Source organism: Theropithecus gelada, chromosome 5 (genome assembly GCF_003255815.1).
Source record: "Theropithecus gelada isolate Dixy chromosome 5, Tgel_1.0, whole genome shotgun sequence".
Taxonomy (NCBI): domain Eukaryota; kingdom Metazoa; phylum Chordata; class Mammalia; order Primates; family Cercopithecidae; genus Theropithecus; species Theropithecus gelada.
The window spans coordinates 41558689-41584545 of record NC_037672.1 but is presented as its reverse complement, the minus strand read 5'-3'; the positions used below and the strand labels follow the sequence as shown (position 1 = coordinate 41584545).

Here is a 25857-nt window from a genome sequence, read left to right as displayed (position 1 = left end):
AAAAAAAAAAAAAAAAAAAAAAAAAAAGAAATCTAACATAATATTTAGAAATAAAAAACTGTTTGCAAATTTTAACTGCATAAGCCGAAATCTGTTTCCTCTTTGGTTATGGTATCATATTTTCAAGAATACCAGAAACCATGTAGAGTAAAGCTAGTTAAACTGCTGCCAGTGATCATGTTTGTGTATGTGCTTTTAGGCATCCTTAACCTTGAGTTTTTATCAGTGTCCCTTCCCAAACACATCCTGGTGGGTTATTGGATTGTTAGCATCGTAGAGAGTTGTTGATGTCTGAAGGTTTTGGAGAAACCATGACTTCTGACTTGACCACATGTTTACAGCAGGGAACATAACACTGTTACTTAATTACAGCCAGTCTCCATGGTTAGATATGAAGGGGTGAGAGAAATTACTGTCAAGCACTTTTCCGTGTGGATTTCCTCTGGGCACTCTTGGCTTATGGGAATCTAGACGGGGGAAATCACCTGGTTTTGCTATCCCATTTTCCCCAGAGCAGCATTTAACAATTGCTTGATGTGGGAAATATTATGTATGAGAACTTCTAATCCCAGTGGAAGAAACCAAGTTGTTAATCCCCCCAGGAAGGTGGCAAAACCAGAGAGTAACACAAAATTTCATATCCTGATAAAAGCATTTGGAGTTACAAGTGCAGAGCTGATTTTGCCTCAATGTTGCCAAAACATCAGGTGCAGCTCAGTTTCACCCCTGATAGGGCTCAAGTGAGTTCTGTTGTGTCTTTTCAATTAGAAAAATAAGGCTTGAAGTTTCCTGATAGTATAATTCCTAGCTAGTTCTGTGTATTCTATACATTTGTAAGAAAATTATAATTAACACTTAAAACAGTATATCAGAATTTAATTTTAATAAATTTTCTTTCATTTCCCTGAACCTTTGCTCCAAATTGGATTCGTGATGGGCAATAAAATAAAAAAGATTTGTACGTAGTTGCCAATGATGATTATCTTGTAGAAATCAACTTTTAGTTAGGAATGCACTGTGTGCTTAAAATTATTAGATTATTTCATTAGATCTTTTTATGGGACAATTACAGTAAAATGTAAGTAATTGTGACATCATTTGTAAATTTATGACAAACTAGATATTTTACTGTAAATATTAGTTATTAAAATATCATTTCAGCTAATTGCTTCTTGTAGGGAATAAGTCAGTTTTATAGTAATTACTTGAATACCCGGAATAGGTAAGCAGTTTCTCTGTTCAGTGGCTACAAATCTCAATAGAGTAAAGATTCTGGGATACAACCCTAAGTGCCATTTTTGTAAAAAAAATTTAGACCTTACTTTTAGAATAAGTTGGATGAGGCTTAACAACGTACAGTCTATAAAAAGAAACTCTGTTAAGCAAGCTAAATAATGCTTTGTGTGTGTGGACAAAGCATTTAATTCATATTAACATCATTTGCATTTTCCCTTTAAATGAAAAATAAGTTTTTAAAAGCAATCTTTATATATGAATATACTATGTGAATAACTTTACTTGACAGTATTTGGTTTAGCTATATATTTGCCGAAAGGATTGGCTGCTACTTTAACCCCGAGAAGAGATTCACCACGGAAATTTCACAATTATAATACCCCCAAGATCTTGTTACAACCATGTTTATCTTACTGCTCACCATGACTTGTGATGAATGCCAGTCAACCCCATTCATTTATTTACTGCATATGTGAAGTGTTGATGCATGTGACACTTTGACAGATAATGGAGGCAAAATAGGCAAAAGTTCACATGATTTCCTCCTGCCTAAAGTGTATAGTCTATTTGGTAGTTAGTGGATGCTAATTAAGTAATCATATAGACAAATATAAAGTCCTAACACAGTATAGAAGTCTATGTGAGGCTATGATGGGTGGTTTGATCTAAACAGGGAAGGCAGGGAAATATGCCTAAGAAAGTGATTCTGGAGTTGAGATCTAAGAATGAATTTGATTGAGGAACTTACCAGGTAGATATTACAGCACAGGCACATGCAAAGGCAAAAAGCCAGATACCACGTAGACACCAGAGCTTCTGGAGCGGCAGTCAGAGGGAAACTTGCATATAGGATCAGTGGCAGGTGTGCGGGGCACCTACTGCTCACTGGGCTCTAGGTAGTGCTCAGAATTCTTCCAGGGCTGAGCCAGAGTTGGGGAGAGGGTCTCTGACACTTGAGCTCTGGAACTTTTAAGCTACATGACTTGGGAAATTTTATCCCATGTCCTGGTATGAGATCGGGGCTATGCAGCTTGGCAGGACCATGCTCAGTGTTGCTTGGGTAGTACCAGGCCTTTCCCTGGCACAGTCCATGGGCTAGGGTCCAAGCCTTGAGGTTGATCAGAAGTGATTGCTTTAAACATGGAGTTGCAGCCAGTTTCCACAGAGCTTTGCAGCATGCCAACTCCTTTTCTTGGAGTCCAGCCTGCAAAGGGCTTGATTAGCCCTTCTTCGTTAACAGGCACAAAAGCCCTTTGGTAGGAGAGAGAATAGTGAGTTAAAAGGGACCACCTCCATTGTGATTGGAGTGATATAGTGGATACTGCACTGGAAGCAAATTAATGTTTTGGTAGTGGAAGAGGTGTCTTGGAATGATGAAGTCCCTGCCTTGGCTGGGTTGATGAAAGGTTGAACTTTTAGGGAGTGAAAGGATCCCATGAGTTTTTAACAAAGTTTATTGTATATTTGTCAAAAATAACAGTGACTTTTCATTTGTACTGAACTCTGCATTTTAAAACTCTATGTCTAGTAAATTTACAGGAAAAGTATCGAATGATTATATTATGAAAGAAAGGGAAAATAAGAAAATCTGATCTGTCATGTATTATGGGACCCTTCCAGTTGAATACGTGACTGGCTGAAATGAAATACATCTATCAGACTTTCCTAGTGTTCAGATGAGCGAGTTGATGAAATTAAAGAAGATACTGATGAATATGTTTTCTCTTTGAGATAAAGAGTGTTTTAATGAGTGAATTACAGTTTAAGTGAAAATTTTTGAATATCATTTAATCTCTTAAACTAAGGTTCCATTTAATTATAGAAATGCAGGTAACTTTTACTTTAATGTGCCTTTTGAAGTAATCATCATCTCATGGTAGCCAAAGTTACTTCCAAAATGTATTTAACAAATTTTATTAGTGTGATAGTTTGTTTCAAGATATTAGCATGTTTGTTACCTTAAAACATTTTATTCTGATTATATAACACATGATTAATTTTTCATTGGCTTTAGCATGTATTTAAACTGCTAAGTTCAAATAATTCCTACTGAATTGTGAATTTTGTAGATAAAATAAGTAAATGTTGTAGTGAAGAGGCAAATTGGCTATACAGTTACAGGATAACTTTGTAAACCTGCTTAGCTACCATGAATCATTATGTTCTATTTACTGTACTAACTGCCATTCTTTCAGATTCAACTAAAAGTTCATTTTGTTAACTTTTCAGTGATCCATCTTTTTATACTTCCCTTCTTCGTGGTTTTATGTTTCCAGCCTTTCTGTGATTATTTTTCCTCTCTTTCTGCCTCTCTTCTTGCTTTCTGAAGCCATGTCCCTGAACCTGAGGATTATGGCTGCTCTCCTGATGAATGGTAAGCTCTATGGAACTTTCCGCCTCATTGATCCCTTTAAAAGGTTTGCATTTTATTGTTTTGTAAGACACATTTCACTATCTTTTATTTATATATATATATTTGTGTGTGTGTGTGTGTGTATAGTATATTGCTGAGCTGGTAGGATAACAATGCTGTAAAGTAGATATTTCTTGAAATCTATTGAATATTCCTGATTTTTGATGGAGAAACTTTAGTTATTTTAGAAACATGTAGTTTATAGATTAGGTTTGCCAGAGTTTTACATTATTTATCTATAATAAAGTCTAATGATCAATTCGAGAGTGTGGGCTTTGGACTACCTCAGGTTTCAGCTACAGGTCCTGAAGCCCTCTGAGGTTTTTCTAGCTCAGTACTGCCACCTTCTGCCACTACTTACGTACTTTACAGAGCTACTAAAAGACGCTACTGAAACATGCCCAAGCAGTAGAAATTTCCTTCTATGTTTCTTACGATTATTCTAATAAGTCTGTATGCAGGCTATAAAGTGAACATTTTAAAAATCTGCACCGAATGTTAGAAAACTATGCTACCAAGCACTTTAATATATTTAATTTTGGCATCATTAAAAACAGCGTGTTGTAGGTTTAACTTCACTACTTTATGAGTTTTTTTGTTGGTTTTAACCTTAAAATTCCTCCCCTTTGTGAATGTATATTTTCATCTTGGAGAGTCCAAATTTATTTTGATATTTCTATAATTCATCATGAGTTGGTGGGCAAATGAAATTTCAGGAAATAGTTTCTTTTAATGTTGGTAACTTTAGAAACACTGAGAATTTATAGGTCATTACATTTTTTTTTTTCATATTACTCATGTATTTGATGATGAAGCCATATTTTCAATATACTTTGAAGTCGAATAACATCATTTAAATATTTTTCAACAGGGAATTTATTTCACTGAAGTGAAGATTTTGTAAAAATTTTCAGTAAATCTCACAACACCTAGGGTTAATGACAGGCAGCTGTTTGGTTCTTGTGACAACTGATGAGACACCACACGCCCATTGCTTGGAGTGTCATACATTTTGACACCTACATACAAGTAATTTTTAACATTTTTTTAAACTTCTTTTTTTTATTATTATACTTTAAGTTCTAGGGTGTATGTGCACAACGTGCAGGTTTGTTACATATGTATACATGTGCCATGTTGGTGTGCTGCACCCATCAACTCATCAGCACCCATCAACTCGTCATTTACATCAGGTATAACTCCCAATGCCATCCCTCCCCCTTCCCCCCTCCCCCCACCCCACAATGGGCCCCGGTGTGTGATGTTCCGCTTCCCGTGTCCAAGTGATCTCATTGTTCAATTCCCACCTCTGAGTGAGAACATGCGGTGTTTGGTTTTCTGTTCTTGCAATAGTTTGCTAAGAATGATGATTTCCAGCTGCATCCATGTCCCTACAAAGGTCATGAACTCATCCTTTTTTATGGNTTTTTTTTTTTTTTTTTTGAGACGGAGTCTCGCGCTGTGTCACCCAGGCTGGAGTGCAGTGGCGCGATCTCGGCTCACTGCAAGCTCCGCCTCCCAGGTTCAGGCCATTCTCCTGCCTCAGCCTCCGAGTAGCTGGGACTACAGGCGCCCGCCACCACGCCCGGCTAGTTTTTTGTATTTTTAGTAGAGACGGGGTTTCACCATGTTAGCCAGGATGGTCTCGATCTCCTGACCTCGTGATCCGCCCGCCTCGGCCTCCCAAAGTGCTGGGATTACAGGCTTGAGCCACCGCGCCCGGCCATGCCACATTTTCTTAATCCAGTCTGTCACTGATGGACATTTTGGTTGATTCCAAGTCTTTGCTATTGTGAATAGTGCTGCAGTAAACATACATGTTCATGTGTCCTAATAGCAGCATGATTTATAATCCTTTGGGTATATACCCAGTAATGGGATGGCTGGGTCATATGGTATTTCTAGTTCTAGATCCTTGAGGAATCGCCATACTGTTTTCCACAATGGTTGAACTAGTTTACAGTCCTACCAACAGTGTAAAAGTGTTCCTATTTCTCCACATCCTCTCCAGCACCTGTTGTTTCCTGACTTTTTAATGATCACCATTCTAACTGGTGTGAGATGGTATCTCATTGTGGTTTTGGTTTGCATTTCTCTGATGGCCAGTGATGATGAGCATTTTTTCATGTGTCTGTTGGCTGTATGAATGTCTTCTTTTGAGAAATGTCTGTTCATATCCTTTGCCCACTTTTTGATGGGGTTGTTTTTTTCTTGTAAATTTCTTTGAGTTCTTTGTAGGTTCTGGATATTAGCCCTTTGTCAGATGAGTAGATTGCAAAAAATGCTCTCCCATTCTGTAGGTTGCCTGTTCATTCTGATAGTAGTTTCTTTTGCTGTGCAGAAGCTCTTTAGTTTAATTAGATCCCATTTGTCAATTTTGGCTTTTGTTGCCATTGCTTTTGGTGTTTTAGACATGAAGTCCTTGCCCATGCCTATGTCCTGAATGGTATTACCTAGGTTTTCTTCTAGGGTTTTTATGGTATTAGGTCTAACATTTAAGTCTCTAATCCATCTTGAATTAATTTTTGTATAAGGAGTAAGGAAAGGATCCAGTTTCAGCTTTCTACTTATGGGTAATCAATTTTCCCAGCACCATTTATTAAATAGGGAATCCTTTCCCCATTTCTTGTTTTTGTCAGGTTTGTCAAAGATCAGATGGCTGTAGTTGTGTGGTATTATTTCTGAGGACTCTGTTCTGTACCATTGGTCTGTATCTCTGTTTTGGTATCAGTACCATGCTGTTTTTGTTACTGTAGCCTTGTAGTATAGTTTGAAGTCAGGTAGCGTGATGCCTCCAGCTTTGTTCTTTTGACTTAGGATTGTCTTGGCAATGCGGGCTCTTTTTTGGTTCCATATGAACTTTAAAGCAGTTTTTTCCAATTCTGTGAAGAAAGTCATTGGTAGCTTGGTGGGAATGGCATTGAATCTATAAATTACCTTGGGCAGTATGGCCATTTTCACAATATTGTTCTTCCTATCCATGAGCATGGTATGTTCTTCCATTTGTTTGTGTCCTCTTTTATTTCACTGAGCAGTGGTTTGTAGTTCTCCTTGAAGAGGTCCTTTACATCCCTTGTAAGTTGGATTCCTAGGTATTTTATTCTCTTTGAAGCGATTGTGAATGGGAGTTCATTCATAATTTTTAACATTTTTAAATGTACCAAAGCATCTTTCTATTAGTGGATAATTCAAGTTTAATATTGTATATATTCCCTCTTATTTAATCCTTTGAGAAGTAGTTAAAATTTTGACTATATCTGCTTTTCTGTAACATTAACATAATTCTGTTAATTTTAAATATTGTTCATTAGTGTAGAAGTGATATACATATCCTCTAAAATAACTCAGTTACTCCTAACAAGAAATTGCCTTCTCCATATTTTTCTTAATATTGGAAGGAAATGTTAAAAATTGGTATTTGTTCACTCAGGTCATTCAAAATATTCTACTTTCGATAAAGGTTGTTTCATAACTTTTATTGGTGCTGGAAAGAGAGGATGTCATTTTATCCAGTTTAGTAAGTTCTTTCTGTAAAACACCCTTTTGGAAAATTCGATATTCTAAACTAGGTAACTCCAAATAAGAAGTGTCAGCTTTGTCATAAGTTGCTTGTACATTTCCACTTATAATTACATATAAACTTAGATAGTAATGATTTTAAAACATAACAATAGGAAAGGCTTTCACTACCATTACAGTAAAGTGAGTTGTTTGTTTATTTGTTGAGATGGAGTTTCATTCTGTCACCCAGGCTGGAGTGTAGTGGCGCAATCTCGACTCACTGCAACCTCCACCTCCCAGATTAAAGTCATTCTCCTGCCTCAGCCTCCTGAGTAGCTGGGACTACAGGCACGCACCACCACACCTGGCTAATTTTTTGTATTTTTAGCAGAGATGGGGTTTTACTATGTCGCCAGGCTAGTCTTAAACTCCTGACCCCAGGTGATTCACCCACCTCAGCCTCCCAAAGTGCTGGGATTACAGGTGTCAGCCACCGTGCCCAGCCTCAAGCTTTATTTTAAATATATACTTGGATTCTCCATCTATAAAATAATTAATTACCTGTAGGCCTGCAAAAATGAAAGAACTAATGTTTCTTTTCAAATGTTTCATTTTCAAAATGTTTCATTTTCAAAAATGAAAGAACTAATGTTCCTGAGCTACCACTGTGTCCAGGGTTATGTGGAGTGATCAAAGATGTGGGCTTTGGATACTAAGCAACCAAGTTTAGATTTTCATTCTTCTGGTGCTGTTGAGCAAGTTACTTAACTCTCTGCCTGCATGTCCTCATCTGGAAGAACGTAGATTATAATAGTTGCATCATCAGGAGGTTTTGAAGATTAGATGAGCTCTGTTTGTATAGTGCTTTGAATAGTGTCTGCACATAGTAAGCCCACACTGAGTGTTAGTTCTGGTGCTCTCACTTAATCCTCATAACATATTTGACATGGCCATTTTAAAGATGGTGAAATTCAGGCTAAGAAGCTAATAAGCAGTTTGCCCAAAATTATAAAACGAGTAGATGTGAGAGTTGAAACCTACATCAGCCTGATTATGAAACAGTACTGGTTACATTACATCCTGTGGACTTTAAAGAACTTTAAAGACTATCTGCTTTTTAGATCACAAGATAGCCTTGCAATTTCAGTCATTTTATCTTGATATTTCTCTTTTTCATTTAATATTTTTCAACCTAGAATTTCTTCCAGTAAATTTCTTGTGGTGTTAGGCAAGAGCAGATGAAGCAGGTAAAATTTAGCACATTTGAGTAGAGTTAGCTGAAGGCATACAACTTTGCACAACTTTGAGCATTTGCTCAACCTCATCCACTTGGTTTCACGTTGCCAGTGAAACCAAGATCAAAAGTGTGATCCCAGCTGAATCCTGTGCTCCAGGCGTCTGACTGCATCTTCACCCTGATCTTCAGGAGTAAAGAGTGTAGATGACTCTATAAATCCAAAATCTGAGAGGGCATTCCAGTATGGCTGTTCGGCAGCTTTAGTTTCATGTAAAGTTCATTAAATTCCATGTATAAAACCCATGAGCTTATATGTATTTTACTGCCCTACTTGAACCAGTATTCACAAAAATGCCAAGAAAACATAATTACCTCTTAGATATATGTAGATTACATATTTACATTTAGTTGAGTTTGAAGGCAACCTGTAATATATTAAGTCTTTCCACATATTCTGTTAACATTAAAGATAATCACATGATGGTTGTAGCTCTACTCACTTAGGTATATTAATATAAATAGTTTATAGAGATAAAACTGTTTCCCAACCAGTAGCTACCAATTGCAAATTAACCTGGTTTTCTCAGCATTGCCAAGAACCATCAGCTGGCATATAACTTTTTTTTGCCAGATTAGTTCCTTTTTATTTAAGGAATTAATTAACCAGATTAACCAGATTAATTCCTTTTTATTAAAAATCTACTTCTCTAGATTGATAGTGTCAGTATTTTGGATTGGAAGGGAAAAATCTATTTATTCTTAACATCAATGTAGCCCTAAGATATGCGCATTTTCTAAAACTGTGTATTTCTATAATTACTTTTTCTCATTTTCTGTCTTCTGTTGTGGAAAATTTTAAGCGTGAACAAAAGCAGACAGATATACTGATCCACCTGCTTCAATAATATGCACTTAAGACCAGTTCATTTATGCCTTTCCCGCACTATCATTTTGAAGCAAATCCAAAATAACATATGATTTGTTTTTTCTCAACTGTTTAATATAGTTTTTCATTATTCTTGTTGATAATTGTTTAAATGCTAATGAGGGTATTCCGCAGAAGATCACCTTAAATTGTTCTGTGCTTAGTCATTTCATTGTGGATTTTAGTATTATCACAATATCAGTGGATAGTACTACACTGTATTTTCTATCCTCTGGTCTTATTTATTTTCTCATTTCATTCTGGTCTATAATTATGTATGAAGTGAGTGGTATTCATTTATTCTGCTGCAAAAGCTAGGCTCACTGAAACATTCTTCCAGGTGTGACTGTATAACAAAGAGATCTAACACATCCAAATTCATGTTAGTCTTCAAAGCAGTCACCTTGGCAGGTAATTTGTTTATTCCAGTAATGCAGCCGATTCACAGAATGTTTTTGAAATTCCTGTTTTGTAATTGCCTTTAGAAATATCTTGAGTCACATAGTGTATTAGTGCATTTTCAAGCTACTGATAAAGATATATCCAAGACTGGACAATTAACAAAAGAAAGAGGTTTAATTGAACTTACAGTTCCATGTGGCTGGGGAAGCCTCACAATCATGGCAGAAGGCAAGGAGGAGTAAGTCACGTCTTACATGGATAGCAGCACCCAAAGAGACAGCTTGTGCAGGAAAACTCCCCCTTATAATAACCATAAGATCTCGTGAGACTTAACTCACTGTCATGAGAACAGCACAGGAAAGACCTGTCCACATGATTGAATTACCTCCCACCAGGTCCCTCCCATAACACGTGGGAATTCAAGATGAGATTTGGGTGGGGACAGAGCCAAACCATATCATTCCACCCCGGCCTCTCCCGAATCTTATGTCCTCACATTTCAAAACCAATCATGCCTTCCTAACAGTCCCACAAAGTCTTAACTCATTTCAGCATTAACTCAGAAGTCCACAGTCCAAAGTCTCATCCAAGACAAGGCAAGTCCCTTCTGCCTATGAGCCTGTAAAATCAAAAGCAAGTTACTTACTTCCTAGATATAATGGAGGTACAGGCATCGGGTAAATACAGCCATTCCAAATGGGAGACATTGGCCAAAACAAAGGGGCTACAGGCCCCACGCAAGTCTGAAATCCAGCATGGCTGTCAAATCTTAAAGGTCCAAAATCATCTCCTTTGACTCCATGTCTCACATCCAGGTCACACTGATGCAAGAGATGGGTTCCCATTGTCTTGGGCAGCTCCACCCCTATAGCTGTGCAGGGTACAGCCTCCCTCCTGGCTGCTTTCACAGGCTGGCATTGAGTGTTTGCAGCTTTTCCAGGTGTGTGGTGCAAGCTGTCAGTGGATCTAACATTCTGGGGTCTGGAGGACAGTGGCCCTCTTCTCACAGCTCCACTAGGTGGTGCCCCAGTAGGGAGTCTGTGTGGGGGCTCTGACCCCACATTTTCCTTCTGCACTGCCCTAGCAGAGGTTCTCCATGAAGGCCCTACCCCATAGCAAACTTTTGCCTGGGCATCCAGGCGTTTTCATACATCTTCTGAAGTCTAGGTAGAGGTTCCCAAACCTCAATTCTTTTTTTTCTTTTTTTTTTTCTCCTCCCAGACAGAGTTCTGCTCTGTTGTCCAGGCTGGAGTACAGTAGTGCAATCTTGGCTTACTGCAACCTTTTCCTTCTTGGGTCAAGTGATTCTCCTGCCTTGGCCTCCCGAGTAGCTGGGATTGCAGGCATGTGCCACCGTGCCCACCTAATTTTAAGTATTTTTAGTAGAGACAGGGTTTCGCCAGTTGGCCAGGCTGGTCTCGAACTCCTGACCTCCGGTGATCGACCTGCCTCAGCTTCCCAAAGTGCTAGGATTACAGGTGTGAGCCACCACACCGGCCCAAACTTCAGTTCTTGACTTCTGTGTACCCACAGGCTCAACACTGCGTGGAAGCTGCCAAGACTTGGGGCTTTCATCCTCTGAAGCAATAGCCCAAGCTGTACCTTGGTCCCTTTTAGTTATGGCTGGAGTGGCTGTGACACAGGGCACCAAGTCCTAGACTGCACACAGCACAGGGATCCTGGCCCTGGCCCACGAAACCATTTTCTCCTAGGCCCCTGGGCCTGTGGTGGGAGGGGCTGCCGTGAAGACTTCTGACATGCCCTGGAGACATTTTTCCCATTATCTTAGCGATTAGTATTCGGCTCCTCCTTGCTTATGCAAATTTCTGCAGTCAGCTTCAAATTCTCCTCAGAAAATAGGTTTTTCTTTTATATCACATTGTCAGACTGCAAATGTTCTGAACTTTTATTCTCTGCTTCCCTTATAAAACTAAATGCCTCTAACAGCACCCAAGTCATCTCTTAAACGCTTTGCTACTTAGAAATTTCTTCCACTAGATACCCTAAAGCATCTCTCTCAAGTTCAAAGTTCCACAAATCTCTAGGGCAGGGGCAAAATGCTGCCAGTCTCTTTGTTAAACATAACAAGAATCACCTTTGCTACAGTTCCCAACGTGTTCCTCGTCTCCATCTGAGACCACCTCAGCCTGGACCTTATTGTTCATATCGCTATCGGGCTTTGGTCAAAGCCCTTCAACAAGTCTCTAGAAGTTCCAAACTTTCCCACATTTTCCTGTCTTCTTCTGAGCCCTCCAAACTGTTTCAACCTCTGCCTACTATGCAGTTCCAAAGTTGCTTCCACATTTTCAGGTATCTTTTCAGCAACGCCCCACTCTACTGGTACCAATTTAATGTATTATTTAATGTATTAGTCTGTTTTCACACTGCTGATAAAGACGTACATGATACTGAGCAATTTACAGAAGAAAGAGGTTTATTGGACTTATAATTCCACATGACTGGGGAAGCCTCACAATCATGGCAGAAAGTGAGGAGGAGCAAGTCATGTTTTATGTGGATGCCAGCAGGCAAAGAGAGCTTGTGCAGGAAATCTCCCCTTGTAATAACCATCAGATCTCGTGAGACTTATTCACTATCATGATAACAGCACAGGAAAGACCTGCCCCCATGATTCAATTACCTCTCACCAGGTCCCTCCCACAACATGTGGGAATTCAAGATGAGATTTGGGTGGGAACACAACCAAACCATATTGCATAGAAAACTAAGCCTCATTACTTTGGTCAAAACCAGTATCTAACAAAAATATTATTATTGAATTCAATCACTCGCTCATATTTTTGGACTTTACTTTGAATACAAAATTTATTTATAAAAATTAAATCTCCCTACAATGAATTTTGATTTGCAGCCAACTGTGCCATTGAAAAGCAGGAGGTACAGAACTTCCCCCCAAAACAATGCTTTATTGGCCAGGTCCCAAGGCCAGAGGTCCCAGGAGTAGCAGCAGCAGCAGCAGTGGGTCCTCCAGGAGAACCTCCAAGGTGACACAGGGTGCCCACTGCAGACACGTTATACTGCATGGTGCCTCCTCCCTGACAACCACCTCCATTTCACACCAGCCACAGCAAGGAACTTTGACACCAGCATGGATCTCTGCCTGCAGCTGATGGCCGTGGCTGTCGAATAGGTGGTGTTCCATCGGTTCTTTATACCAAGTCCTTTATGAAGCATTCCACAGAGCATGTGTCAATGGCGTGTGTTCACCTGGCCTTCAGTATAGAAGAGGCTCCAAGACAAATAGGAGATATCATCAGCATGTTTCATCACCTCTGACCTGAGAGAGAAAAAAGAAATCTGAGCCTCTACTATTATATTAAAATTATGTTAACTTAAAGAATCAGAGTATAAAAGCAGAAAGATGAGGGCCCCGAGAGCCAGACTTTTGTCATGATACCCACCATTAGATCATCATTATAATACCTTCAGGTGTTAGAGTGTTAGTGCAACTAACACCTGGCCCATACCTCATGGAATTGCACAGGAGGGCCGAGGAAAGCCTCATGAATGTCTTACCAAACAGGGAGAGAGATGGAGGTGGCGCAGGAGCTAGGAGCAGTTTTTAGGTCCCTATTTAGATCCACTCCTTCTAAGAGGAGGAAGAGCCACAGAGCTCAGCTCCCTGCAGGTCCAAGTCGAAGAACCAGCGACTTCCTGTTAAGATGAGCTGGTGGTGCTCCCTGCAAAGGCTCCCTGTGTCCAAGGACTGCAAGCCCCCTGCAAAAGTCTCCCAAGTCTTAGAGACAGACCTCATCCGATTCATGAAGCCACTCATTGGAGTGGGCAGGTAATTCTGAAAATACAAGAAGAAGAGTTGTAACTACAGAGATCAGTGTCAAGGTGGTTGAGGTTATGAGTGGGCCATCACTGTGAGTGGGACTACTTGGGGAACAGCAAACATCAAAGGGTAAGCCAGGGGCCCCAGAGTCACTGGCTGACTTCAGGCCTTTTCCCAGAGGGATGTCTGGAGGGCTGCCTACCCTTTGAGCCATTGGCATGTACACCTCATTGTGAGTGGCCCCGCATTGCAGCTCTTTCTGGAAATAATTATTGACCCTGGACCTTGTGATGAATTTTGAAATGGAATTGAGGAGACCGTAAGTACTCCTCAGGCTGGCCCAGGGCCCAGTGCACACCTGTCCCAATGCGGACAGGTGTCCTGTCCTAAGCAGCAGCCCTGCACGCACTGGATAAAAAGCAAGTGCACTTGTCCCCATTGGTGTGGCTTGGTGCTAACAAGCTGTCTCTTCACTCCCAAATCAATACTCAGTTAGTTACATTAGACCAATAAAATGGCTATATTAGCTTGAATTTACATATATATTTTGCAGTGCCTCACAGTATGAGAAAATCTTAATAGCCCCATTATCTATCCATATTGTAAATAAACATGTTTAAAATAAGTTAAAGCTACATATGAAAATTCAGAACTTCAATTTTCTACTTAAAACTTGTTAAATGTGAAAAATATTAGGTTGGTGCAAAAGTAATTGTGGTTTTTGCAGGTTTTGTTTTTTGTTTGTTTTCTTTTTTTTAAATGGCAAAAATCTCAAATTACTTTTGCACCAATCTAATATTTAGATCTGTGTTGAAAATCATATACTTTTCTCTGTGCACCCCTAATTGCAGGCTCCCAGCTCCTAAATAAAGAAGTTCCCTGTATGTGCTAAACAATTCTGTCTACTCAGGACATTTGGAATGTTAAAGAATGTGTAGTTTGTCATTCTGCTTGCTTAAGTGTTCAAATGTGTAGACAACCGTGAGTTCCCATTGTAGTGGTATGTCTGAGCTGCCCTCCCTGTTCCTTACTCATTAAAGTGATGAATTTTATAAAAGCAAAACAAAAACCCAAACAACAAAACAGTGTTATTTTAAAGTTATACTGCTTTTTTCGTGTGTGCATGAGTGTAATACGTATATGTATATAATGTACATTTATGGTAAGGTGTTTATATATTTCACATGACTAATGGGTTCTGTACTTGTTTTAAATTTGATTTTTTTTTAAGTTCACAATGCATTAACATGTTACAAATTCAAAGGGTGTAAAAGAAAAGGTTTTGATCCCCTCCCTGTCATGGAGCCCTCCATTTCCCCTACCAAAGACAGCCTGTGCAACCAATTTCAAGTGTATCCTTACAGATCTCTCCTATAAATATTCATGCATTTATTTTTTTCTTTTATTTTTACAGAAAGTGAAGCATACTGTACACACTGCTTTGTACCAGCTTTTCATTTGACAGTGTATCTTTGAGATTTTTTCATATTCCATAAAAAGCTTCCCTTTGTTTGTAAATGCACCACAGTATTTTTGAGCAGCACTACTGATGAACCTTTGGATTTCCTAACTCTTTGCTATTAAAAATGTACTGTAGGGGTTGGGCCCCAGTAGCTCATACCTGCAATCACAGCACTTGGGAGGCAGAGGTGGGTAAATCACCTGAGGTCAGCAGTTTGAGACGAGCCTGGCTAACATGGTAAAACCTTGTCTCTACTAAAAATACAAAAATTAGCCAAGCGTGGTGACACATGCCTGTAATCCCACCTACTTGGGAGGCCGAGGCGGGAGAATCGTTTGAACCCAGGAGGTAGAGGTTGCAGTGAACTGAGATTATGTCACTGCACACCAAGTGAGCCAAGATTGTGCCATTGCACTCCAGCCTGGGTGACAGAGTGAGACCCTGTCTCAAAAATAAAATCAAAACAAAAGTACTACAAAGTATAAATTTGTACATACAGTATTTTGTACCAGTTAAACAATATAAATTCCTAGAAGTGGAATTACTGGATCAAAGTATTTTAAATTTTAAATTTTGCCCAATTGCTTTTCTTTTAGAATTTGTACCAGTTTATGTTCTCACCAATGATATTTGCTTTACTATTTTTCCCACAATTGCAACAGCAGAAAGTTGTCAAGTTTTATTTTTGCCACAATGATACATTTAAATTTCACTTCTCTCATTATGAGGTAAAGTTGAATATATCTATAAAGCCATTTACATTTCCTTCCTTGTGAACTGTGTGTTTATATCCTTTGCTCGTTGTTGTACTACCTTGCTGATCTTTTTGTAAATTGATCTCTGGGAATTCTTTTTATTCCCTGGAAATTAACCTTTATAAGTTGGAAATATTTTTTTCCTAGTTTGTCATTTAGATTTTGACTTTTCTTGCAGAAGTTGGTTTTGTTTTAAGAGATGGTCTCCCTTTGTCACCCAGGCAGGAGTGCAGTGGTACCATCATAGCTCACTGCAGCTTCAAACTCCAGAGCTCAAGGGATCCTCCCCATTCTGCCTCCCAAGTAGCTGGGATTGCAGGTGCACACCGCCAGACTTGGCTAATTTTTTAATTTTTTGCAGAGGCGGATCTTGGTCTGTTGCCCAGACTGGTTTCAAACTCCTGGCCTCAAGCAGTCTTCCTGCCTCAGCCTCCAAAAGTGCTGGGATTACAGGTGTGAGCTACTGCACCCAGCCTGTTGCCATAGTTTTTGCTGTGCAGAAATATTTAGATTTATGTAGTCAGATTTGTGTATTATGTTTTCTGAATTAAGCTTTTTCCGTTCATAAAAACTTTCATATGTTTTTTAAAAAATATATTTCACATATCTTTAGTACATTTATGAAATCATTGATCCATCTGGAGTTTATTTTGGTTTACAAGGTGAAAAGTATGGATTCAGCTCTTTTCTTCCTTTTCTCTGGTGGCTCTCCTGTTGACATGAATTTTGAATTAAAAAAAAGTCTTTAGTACATACTGTCATATGCAAGAACAGCTAATATTGATTAAGCCATATATTCTTTGAATCTTTTTTTATTGCTATAGAGATTCTTCATTTTTGTACGATCAGAAAATGAGTAGTTACAATGTATGATAACTTTTAAGTCAGCCCAAAGAAGCTGCAAATTATATAACATTGTGGATTCCCTTCTGGGTTCTCCTTACCTTAACTGTGATACTCCCTGCCTTATTGCTTCTTGCAAAATACCATGATGTCATTGTCTCCTTGGAAGCAAAGTGCCACTTGAAAATTGCTAGGCAAAAATGTAACCAAATGTTGATGTTGGCTTGCATTTTTATTTGTGAAAGTTTACAAATCATATAGTTTGTCAACTAACAGTCCTATTATTTTTACTTTTAATGTGATGGTTCTTATTTTTAACTGATATAAGCTTACAAATTTTTTCTGTTCATTTTTACTAAAAGTAAATATTTTGTACAATTTTGGAGAGGAGTGATGGAAGCTCCATGCCTGAGTCATCCAACCCAGGCTGTCTGATTAGAGGATGAGTTATTGATGCTTTTTGTTTCTGGTTTTTTTGTTTTTGTTTTTGAAACATAGTCTTGCTCTATTACCCAGGCTGGAATGGAGTGCAGTGGTGCAATTTCGGCTCACCGCAACCTCCACCTCCCAGGTTCAAGCAATTCTTGTGCCTCAGCCTCCCGAGTAGCTGGGACCACACCCAACTAATTTTTATATTTTTAGTAGAGATGAGGTTTCATCATGTTAGCCAGGCTGGTCTCGAACTCCTGACCTCAGGTAATCTGTCCACCTCAGCCTCCCAAAGTGCTGGGATTACAGGCCTGAGCTACTGCGCCCAGCCTGTTTTGGGTTTTTTTAGTTATCTTGGGAAGGAAGTCACTTTCTAGATGAAGAGTTCTTTTTTAGCATTATTCTTGACAGAACCTTCATTAGTGAATGGAAAATGGGATATGTCCATGTAAATATTTCAATTGCATAGCTAGAGCTACTCATTTATAAATATGTTTGAAAAGTAAGTCAATTATAGTAACTGATTTATAAAATGAAAGAATTGGTGAGATTAATAAGATATATCTTCAGATTTAAACGGCTTTTAGTCTGGAATTCTTTGGAAAGAAAATAGACTTCTTGCAAGATGTTACTGTGTGTATTCCTTGACATTTCAGTTTAACAAGTAGAAAAGTGCAGCTGCACACCATTTATGAATATATTTTAATAGGAAAATTTAATAAAGCCTCAAGTAATGAACTCTTTTTAATAAATGGTAATTTTGGAGGAGAGATATATGCTATCTTTTTGTCTACACATTGATAAGTCATTTAAAAGTTCTCGGTTTTTTTCTTCTGTCTTTAAAACTAGAGAAATAATAATAATGATAGTGATGATGAGGTGTTCACTTTGGCCCCCAAGGATATTTTGATCATTCTAAACTACTACCTGCTAATAAAGATGTATTTTTCTTACGATTTGGAGACTTAATAGACCAAATTACTACATGTAAATATGTGTTCCATTATAAACATTCTAACTTCCTCCTTCAGTTCACTGGAGAAATGTGTTTGATTGAAGATACTATATATGTTCTATTCTTTCAAATTCTATTTTCTTCAATGAGTTTTCCTTCCTGTCAAGCTGCTGTTTTTACAGTATGACAGTCTTGATATCTGACATGTTGACATTTACTGTTTGTAACTTGTAAATGTTGTGATGAAAAGCTTTCTGGATTATAATTGTTTAGTATTGGACACATTTTTTTCCCTTACTGAAATCTGAAATTTTCTTCTGTGCACTAAAGCTCAGATGTATATATTTTTACTAAACTTTGCAAACTGTACCCTTTTCTTTTGACATTCCCACTTGTGTTCCTTGTTTTTCCTTTGAATCTCAGTATTTTTGTATTAAATTGTATGGCCATGAGATTAATGATAGTTAGTTTGCATAGATAATTGACTCCATTTATATCATATGAAGTACATAATACATTTGCTCATATGAAGATAGCCACAACACAAAAATTCCATACTTTCATTATTTGTTCTTACATTTACAGAACAAATGTAATATGTTTATAAATATTTGCTCAGATATGAATGATAAATGTTGATATACTCTGTAAATGGTTTATTCATGTTCTTATTTCATATGATTTTCATCACTACATATAAAAGATCATGACTAAAATAGAAGACTATTTTGTATAATAGCTTTCGTTAATTCTTAGAATCCTAAAAACTGAAAATATTATGGAAATGGAAGAAATTCAATTCCAGGTGTTTTAATAGTTTTATTTTTTATATTTTTTAAAATTTCATGTGGCTGCAATATAATTTAACTCCAGAAAAAATGAACTATAAAATACTATTTTTCATTACATTGCAAACATCTTTCACATTTTAGAATGCTTGAATATATTTTATGATGCAGTCATGAAATCTGTGATGTTATTTAGAAATGCAGGCCAAATTAATTTATTAAGGGTTTGGAGACATAACACTTTACTTATAAAGTACATTAACAAATAGATCAGTGGGTTTGTATAAATGAACTGGGTTTACTCTATTTTTTACCCCCTTCAGGCAGAACTCACAGTTTGGAGACGAAAAAACATTTAGTGATTCATCATTGCTGGAAAATCTGCAAAATAATCATGTAAGTTACATAAAACCATTATCTTTTTGTTAGTGAATAAAAACTAATGAATGTTTCTCTGAATTATCTTCTATGTTTATATATTTCTCTTTTTTTTACTTTCATGATTATTTATTTATTTATTTATTTTGAAACAGAGTCTGACTCTGTTGCCAAGGCTGGAGTGCAGTGGCATGATCTTGGCTCACTGCAACCTCTGCCTCCCGGAATCAAGCCATTTTCCTGTATCAGCCTCCCAAGTAGCTGGGATTACAGGCGCCCGCCACCATACCTGGCTAATTTTCGTATTTTAGTAGAGACAGGGTTTTGCCATGTTGGCCAGGCTGGTCTTAAACTCCTGACCTCAGGTGTTCCACCCACCTCAGCCTCCCAAAATGCTGGGATTATAGGCATAAGCTACCATGCCTGGCCTCATGATCATTTTTAATAATTATCAAAATCTATGCCAATTCCATTTTACTTGGCCAACATTAATTCATGGTTGTTATTAATTTGGTTTTAATATTATCATTCATCAATATTCTGTCTTTTCAAATTGTTTCATTTTAAATGATTATAGAACGCTCTGTGATACAATTCAATATTAACAATTTTAGAATATCTATGGAAGTAAGTTATCTGCTTAGTACCATAGGCTGGTGCTAAATCTACAGTAGAAACTCCAGCTTCTGCCACCCAATGTGAAAATCCTGCTTATGAAGTTACTGACTGTATTAGGGTTCTCTAGGGAGGCAGAACTAATAGGAGATATATATATATAACTAATAGGATATATATATATATGAGTTTGTTAAGTCATATTAATGCACACAATCACAAGGTCCCACAATAGGCCATCTGCACACTGAGGAGCAAGGAAGCCAGTCCAAGTCCCAAAGCTGAAGAACTTGGAGTTTGATGTTTGAGGGCAGGAAGCATCCAGCACGGGAGAGATGTAGTCTGGGAGGCTAAGCCAGTTGAGCCTTTTCACGGTTTTCTGCCTGCTTTATATTCTGGCCATGCTGGCAGCTGATTAGATGATCTGCCTTTCCCCATCCCACTTACTCAAATGTTAATCTCTTTTGGCAACACGCTCACAGACACACCCCCAGGATCAATACTTTGCATCCTTCAATCCAATCAAGTTGACACTCAGTATTAACCATCACACTGACACTCAGGTTTCATAAGATCAACTTAGGGAGTCTTCTGGAGTTAAACCCCAGAGCTTTTTCTCATAACCACTTCAAGCCCAGTATGTCAAAACTCGAACTCATAATTGTTACCCCAAAACATGCATCTTCTCTAGCACAGGTGGGCTTGACACTTTTGCCCGAGTGGGGCCCTATCAGTATGTTGATATGGGTATTTTTGTATCTCTGTTTTCTACACGAGCCTTTGACAAAATATTAACTTCAGGATCTACAAAACCTAGAGCTAGACCACCTATTGCCTCTTGAAATCTCAGCTTTCAGTAAATTGTACCGTCACCTATCTTGTGACTCTTCCTAGGAATTAGAGGATTGTCTTTGATGCCTTCTTTTCTCTCCATGTCCGGATCTCTGAGTCACCAAGCCCTTGTCAGTACTGATTGCTAGAATGTATCTTGGGTGTCAGCTGCAGTTAATCCTCGTTTTCACCGCCCAGTCCAGACCGCTAGTACCCACTCTGTGGATGGCTGTGGTAGCCTCCTGGCCAGTCTCCTGGGTTCCATTTTTACTCCTCTCCAGTTATTGTTGCGCGTGACAGCTGAAAAATGCAAATGGAAATCAAGTCCCCTCACTATCCTGTTTAAGCATATTCTCTGCCTTCTCTCTTCACTCATAAAGTAACATGTTCTGGCCCCTGCCTAAGCTGTCACCCTCATTTTGAGCTCCTTTTCTTTCTCCTCATCCCACTGACTGCCTTTTATTTTCTAAAACACATCATTTTTTCCTTCTTTATGACCTTTCCTGCTTGATGGAAAGCACTTTGCTCAATTCTTCCTGAGGCTAAAACTTCATCAGCTCAAATATTACATTATCTTGAGAATAACCACAGACTCGCTCAAGTCACATTACATGATATTTGCATATTCCCTTATTTACAGTGCTTGTCACACTGTAAGTAAACAATAAATGTATATTTGTGTTTGGTCTTCCCCACAACACCAAGCTTCACATGGCAGGGACCATGTCTGTTTAGTCCACTGTTCTAGCCTGAACACAGTTTTTTCAAATAATGTTCTGATTTATCTTCCTAGTCACTTCACATTATTATTATTTTTTTGTCCAAGAGCATAGAGAAATGTTTTTCCTTTATTAAATTGAATGACATTTCTCTTTATTGAGAGCCAGACAGGAATATATTTAATTTAAAATATCTGGCTTCTCTCCTATAAACCCTAAGCTCTGTGCAGAAAGGATACACCCTTCTGTCTTCTCAGGCTGTAGGAGTCCACTGGACATAGGAGTTGCTCATAATTTCTTATTCATTAAAATATGAATAAAGTTACCATTTTTGGAGAGGAAAGACAAAGCCTTATAGAAAAATCCTCAATCATTATCACTCCAACGCAAAGTATCACGCCAATGCAGTAAGATGGCATGCCTAAAATTTAAATCTGATCAGGAATTACAGCTAGGTAAATGAACATTCTCAAATTTTTCTCCTGTCCTTCAAGGACAAGATTCAGCTTCATCTGCCTTTCTCACTATACTGTTTCTATTTGACAACACCAAGTTGTCTTGTATAAATGTTTAGAAAATGAATGAAAGAGTAGAAAAATAATTTGAATTAAAAAACACATTTTCTTTATAATTGATGTTGGCTTCTTAGTTGGCTATAATCCCACACCCCCTATGTGTAACAGCTATGTTTTTATGGGTTTTTGTTTGTTTGTTTCGTTGGGTTTGTTTGTTTGTTTTTTTTTGTTTTTTGTTTTTTTTTTTTTTTTTTTGAGAGAGTCTCACTCTGTTTCCCAGGCTAGAGTACAATGGTGCAATCTCAGCTCACTGCAACCTCCGCCTCCCGGGTTCAAGCAATTCTCCCAACTCAGCTTCCCGAATAGCTGGCATTACAGGTGCCTGCCACCATGACTGGCTAATTTTTGTATTTTTAGTAGAGTAGGGGTTTCACCAGGCTGGTCTCAAACTCCTGACCTCAGGTGATCCACCCGCCTCGGCCTCCCAAAGTGCCGGGATTACAGCACTGGGATTACAGGTGTGAGCTACCACATCCGGCCAACAGCTATGTTCTTAATAGACATGAAGTAATATTACTATCAGTGTCAAAATGTTCACATGAGAAGGGCTTAAATTATGTTTATTTTTCACAGCCGACTGCACCTATAATATGTGAATTTCTTACAATGATGGCAGTCTGTCACACAGCAGTGCCAGAGCGAGAAGGTGATAAGATTATTTATCAAGCAGCATCTCCAGGTACAAATGAAGAAATTGTAAAGTATTTTTTTGTGGAAAATTGTTCTGAATGTAAAAGTCAGTTTAATTTTAAAAAGCCAAATTGAGTGTTTTTTTAGATAAAAATTTTTATTTACTAATTAGAAAAACCTTGGCTTTCAAGGTTAAATATATATGTGATATTTTAAAATGTGTAACTTTGTGTATGTAATTTTTGGTATATGACATAAGTTACATGAGAATTTGAATAACATAATTCTCATAAGTGAAAAATGTACTTTTTTACCTACGCATAATAATTTTTCCCTTTATAAATACCTAAGAACTCTTAGTCAAGCTGGTTTTGCATGGGTACAAATAGGAAAAGGAAAATGTGTTTGCCTAAATATAGTAAGCATATATAACTTTAGAACACCAATTTTGATTTCCTCTTTTGTTAATGATAATAACGAAGTTTGTGTATTTATTTGGGTGAGGAAAGTTTTACACATTTGAAGGGATTCCATAAAATATTATTAGTACAGTTATCAATATTAAGTACTTAGGCTTAATTTTGGATCTATTTTCAATGTAAAATTGGGCAGATAGTTTGATGAGAACTTTGTTAGAAGTGTTTTAAACTGTATTCTAAGCCAGCATCTGTGACTTATAGGATATACTAAATTCCTTAAAAGCGTAAGAATTGTTATATCATATTATTAGGATAGAAACTGTGTGATGTTTTCTTATGCCATACCCTACTCTAGCAATAAAAAGGTTTTATTTAACATGATGAATTTCATAGACATTAAAATCATTATTAGTTCATTTAAAGCTGTTTAAATTGAATCCTCAATGAGCAATATTAATTTCTCTAGACTCAACAATTTAGGAGGAAAAGGATAAAAGTTTAGAAGGCAATTTTCTCTGATTCCTTGTGAGAAAGTTTTCTAGCAAATGTGCTGGATGAAGGGGTACATTTAAATTAAGCTTCTTAGGAATTTATGACTAACAGTGAGACTTGACATTTTGGAAGTGTAACTGAGTTCTATATGTGTCTCCAACACTTAAGATTATTCTCTTCATTTCTTTGGAATTTTCATATAATTTTAAAATAATTGGATTAATAACAGGAGCCAGAATAAAAAGAACTTTAATTAAACAGAAAATTATATTACCTTAATGTACTTCTCTTGTACTGAGAATATTTTTTTTTTCAATCATGTATTTGCTTTTACCTCTTTTTCTAAAACAGATGAGGGAGCATTGGTCAGAGCAGCCAAGCAATTGAATTTTGTTTTCACTGGAAGAACACCCGACTCGGTGATTTTAGATTCAGTAAGTTGTTGTTTTTAAGATTCTTTTTAATGCAAGTAATACATTTGCATAGCTTCAAAGATAAAGTAATACCAAAAACCTTATAATAAAATAGAGGTTCCCCGCTCCAGAAGCAACCACTGGGTGTTCTTTTAGCTATTTCTTCAGGCATTTATACAATCTCATATTTTCAAAAAAAAATGGTGATTATTAATACATATTTTGACTCTTCAATTTTAATGTATCTTCTGATTCTGTTACATGAGGATGTATCTCTTGAATCATCATCCTTTTTGTTTATCCTTCCTCATACTCCAAAATTATTATGATTTTATTCCAATTAGTTAAATACTCAGGCCCAATTTTTAAAGTGGGCAAAAGACTTGAGCAGACATTTCACAAAAGAAGCTATATGGATGACCAATAAGCATGTGAGAAAATATTGTTAGTCATTAGGGAGATACAATTAAGACCACAATGAGATAGCACTACATACCTACCCAAGTGATTTTCCCACCTCAGCATCCCAAAGCGCTGGAATTACAGGCATGAACCACTGCACCTGACCACTTTTTCTCTTACTTTCTAAAGACTAAAATTTAAAAATGGATGGCACCAAATGTGTAATGACTATGTAGATCAAATGGAGCAATCATATACTGCTAGCAGATGCGTAAAGTGGTACAGTCCCTTTGGAAAATCTTAGAGTTGTCTAATTGAGGTAAACTTACACCTGAGCCAGCAATTGTGCTCACAGTTATACAGTAGAAATGGAAGTTTCTGTTTCTAAAAAGACTTGTAACAAAATGCTCATAGCAGCTTTATTCAGAGTAGCCAAAAACTAGAAACCAAACCAAATGCCCATCAATAGAAGAATGCATAAACAAATTGTGATATAGTCTCAAAGGAACATCTAAACAATAAAAAAGAATGAGTTATTGATTCATCAACAGCATGGATGAAAAATGAATCAAAACAATCAAAAACATTATGCCGAGCAAAAAAAAAAAAAAGCCAGACACAAAGGAGTGCATCCTTTTTAATTTCATTTTTATGCAGCTCAAGATGCAGGAAAAAGTGATTTATGGTGATAGAATGCAGAACAGTGGTTGCCTCAGGGCAGGGAGGAGATTGATTGAAAAAGGGCACAACGGAATTTATAGGGTGGTGGGAATGTTTTGTATCTTGATTGGGATGCTAATTACCAAACTATACAATTTTCCTTTGACTCTATCTTAAAGGTCTATGCATTTTATTATATATAAATTATGTCTCATTTAAAAATTATTTACTTTCTGTGTAGTATTGCCTTCTCTTTTACCTGTACAATATTCATAGCTGAACATTGTTGTATTTGATAATTTTTTTTTTTTTAATTTTGTGTTTTCCGACACCAATTTTTTTTTTTTTTAGAGATGGCATCTTGCTCTGTCACCCAGGCTGGAGTACAGTGGTATAATCATAACTAACCGTAGCCTTGAACCCCTGGACTCAAGTGACCCTCCTGCCTCAGCCTCTAAAATAGCTGGGATTATAGTAGGCATGCGCCACCACACCTGATTTTTTAAAAAACTTATTTTTTAATAGAGATGGGGTCTTGCTGAATTGCCACAGCTGGTCTTAACTCCTGAGCTCAGTTAATTCTCCCACCTCAGCCTCCCAAAGCACTGGAATTACAGGCACGGCCACTGGACCTGGGCACTTTTTCCATCATTTTCTAAAGATAAATCTCTTACCTGTTTGTTCCATTGCTTCCCTGTTTTTTTCTTATTATCTATATTAATTGTTCCCATACTTTCTAGTATACTTTTCTCAATACAATCACACCATATAATCTGTTCATTGGCAGTTCTTTCCTTTCCACAGCCCTTTTGAAGCCCTCCATTCTCTTGTCTGGGCAGGTTATATTCTAAGAACTCTTCAGTGACACTTTGAATTCCTTTTGGTTTTCTCCTGTTTTGGATTTTCTGTTTCCTGTAACTCAGTTAACGTAAAAGTTAGTAAGCTCCCTTCCATATTTCAGTAGGGAAAATTTGTTCA

At 37.5% G+C, this 25857-nt stretch overlaps 1 protein-coding gene across 2 annotated transcripts in view; it reads left to right on the top strand.

Moving 5' to 3' along the window:
• The window catches only part of ATP8A1 (ATPase phospholipid transporting 8A1), a 268521-nt gene that overhangs the window by 92303 nt on the left and 150361 nt on the right, over positions 1-25857 (top strand). The window contains exons 15-18 of one of the 2 annotated variants that reach the window (XM_025386297.1): positions 3566-3610; positions 19069-19141; positions 22437-22542; positions 23756-23838. In XM_025386297.1, coding sequence (XP_025242082.1) covers positions 3566-3610; positions 19069-19141; positions 22437-22542; positions 23756-23838 — 307 coding nt within the window. The remainder of the gene's footprint in view (positions 1-3565; positions 3611-19068; positions 19142-22436; positions 22543-23755; positions 23839-25857) is intronic. The other variant, XM_025386299.1, reaches the window with a different exon arrangement.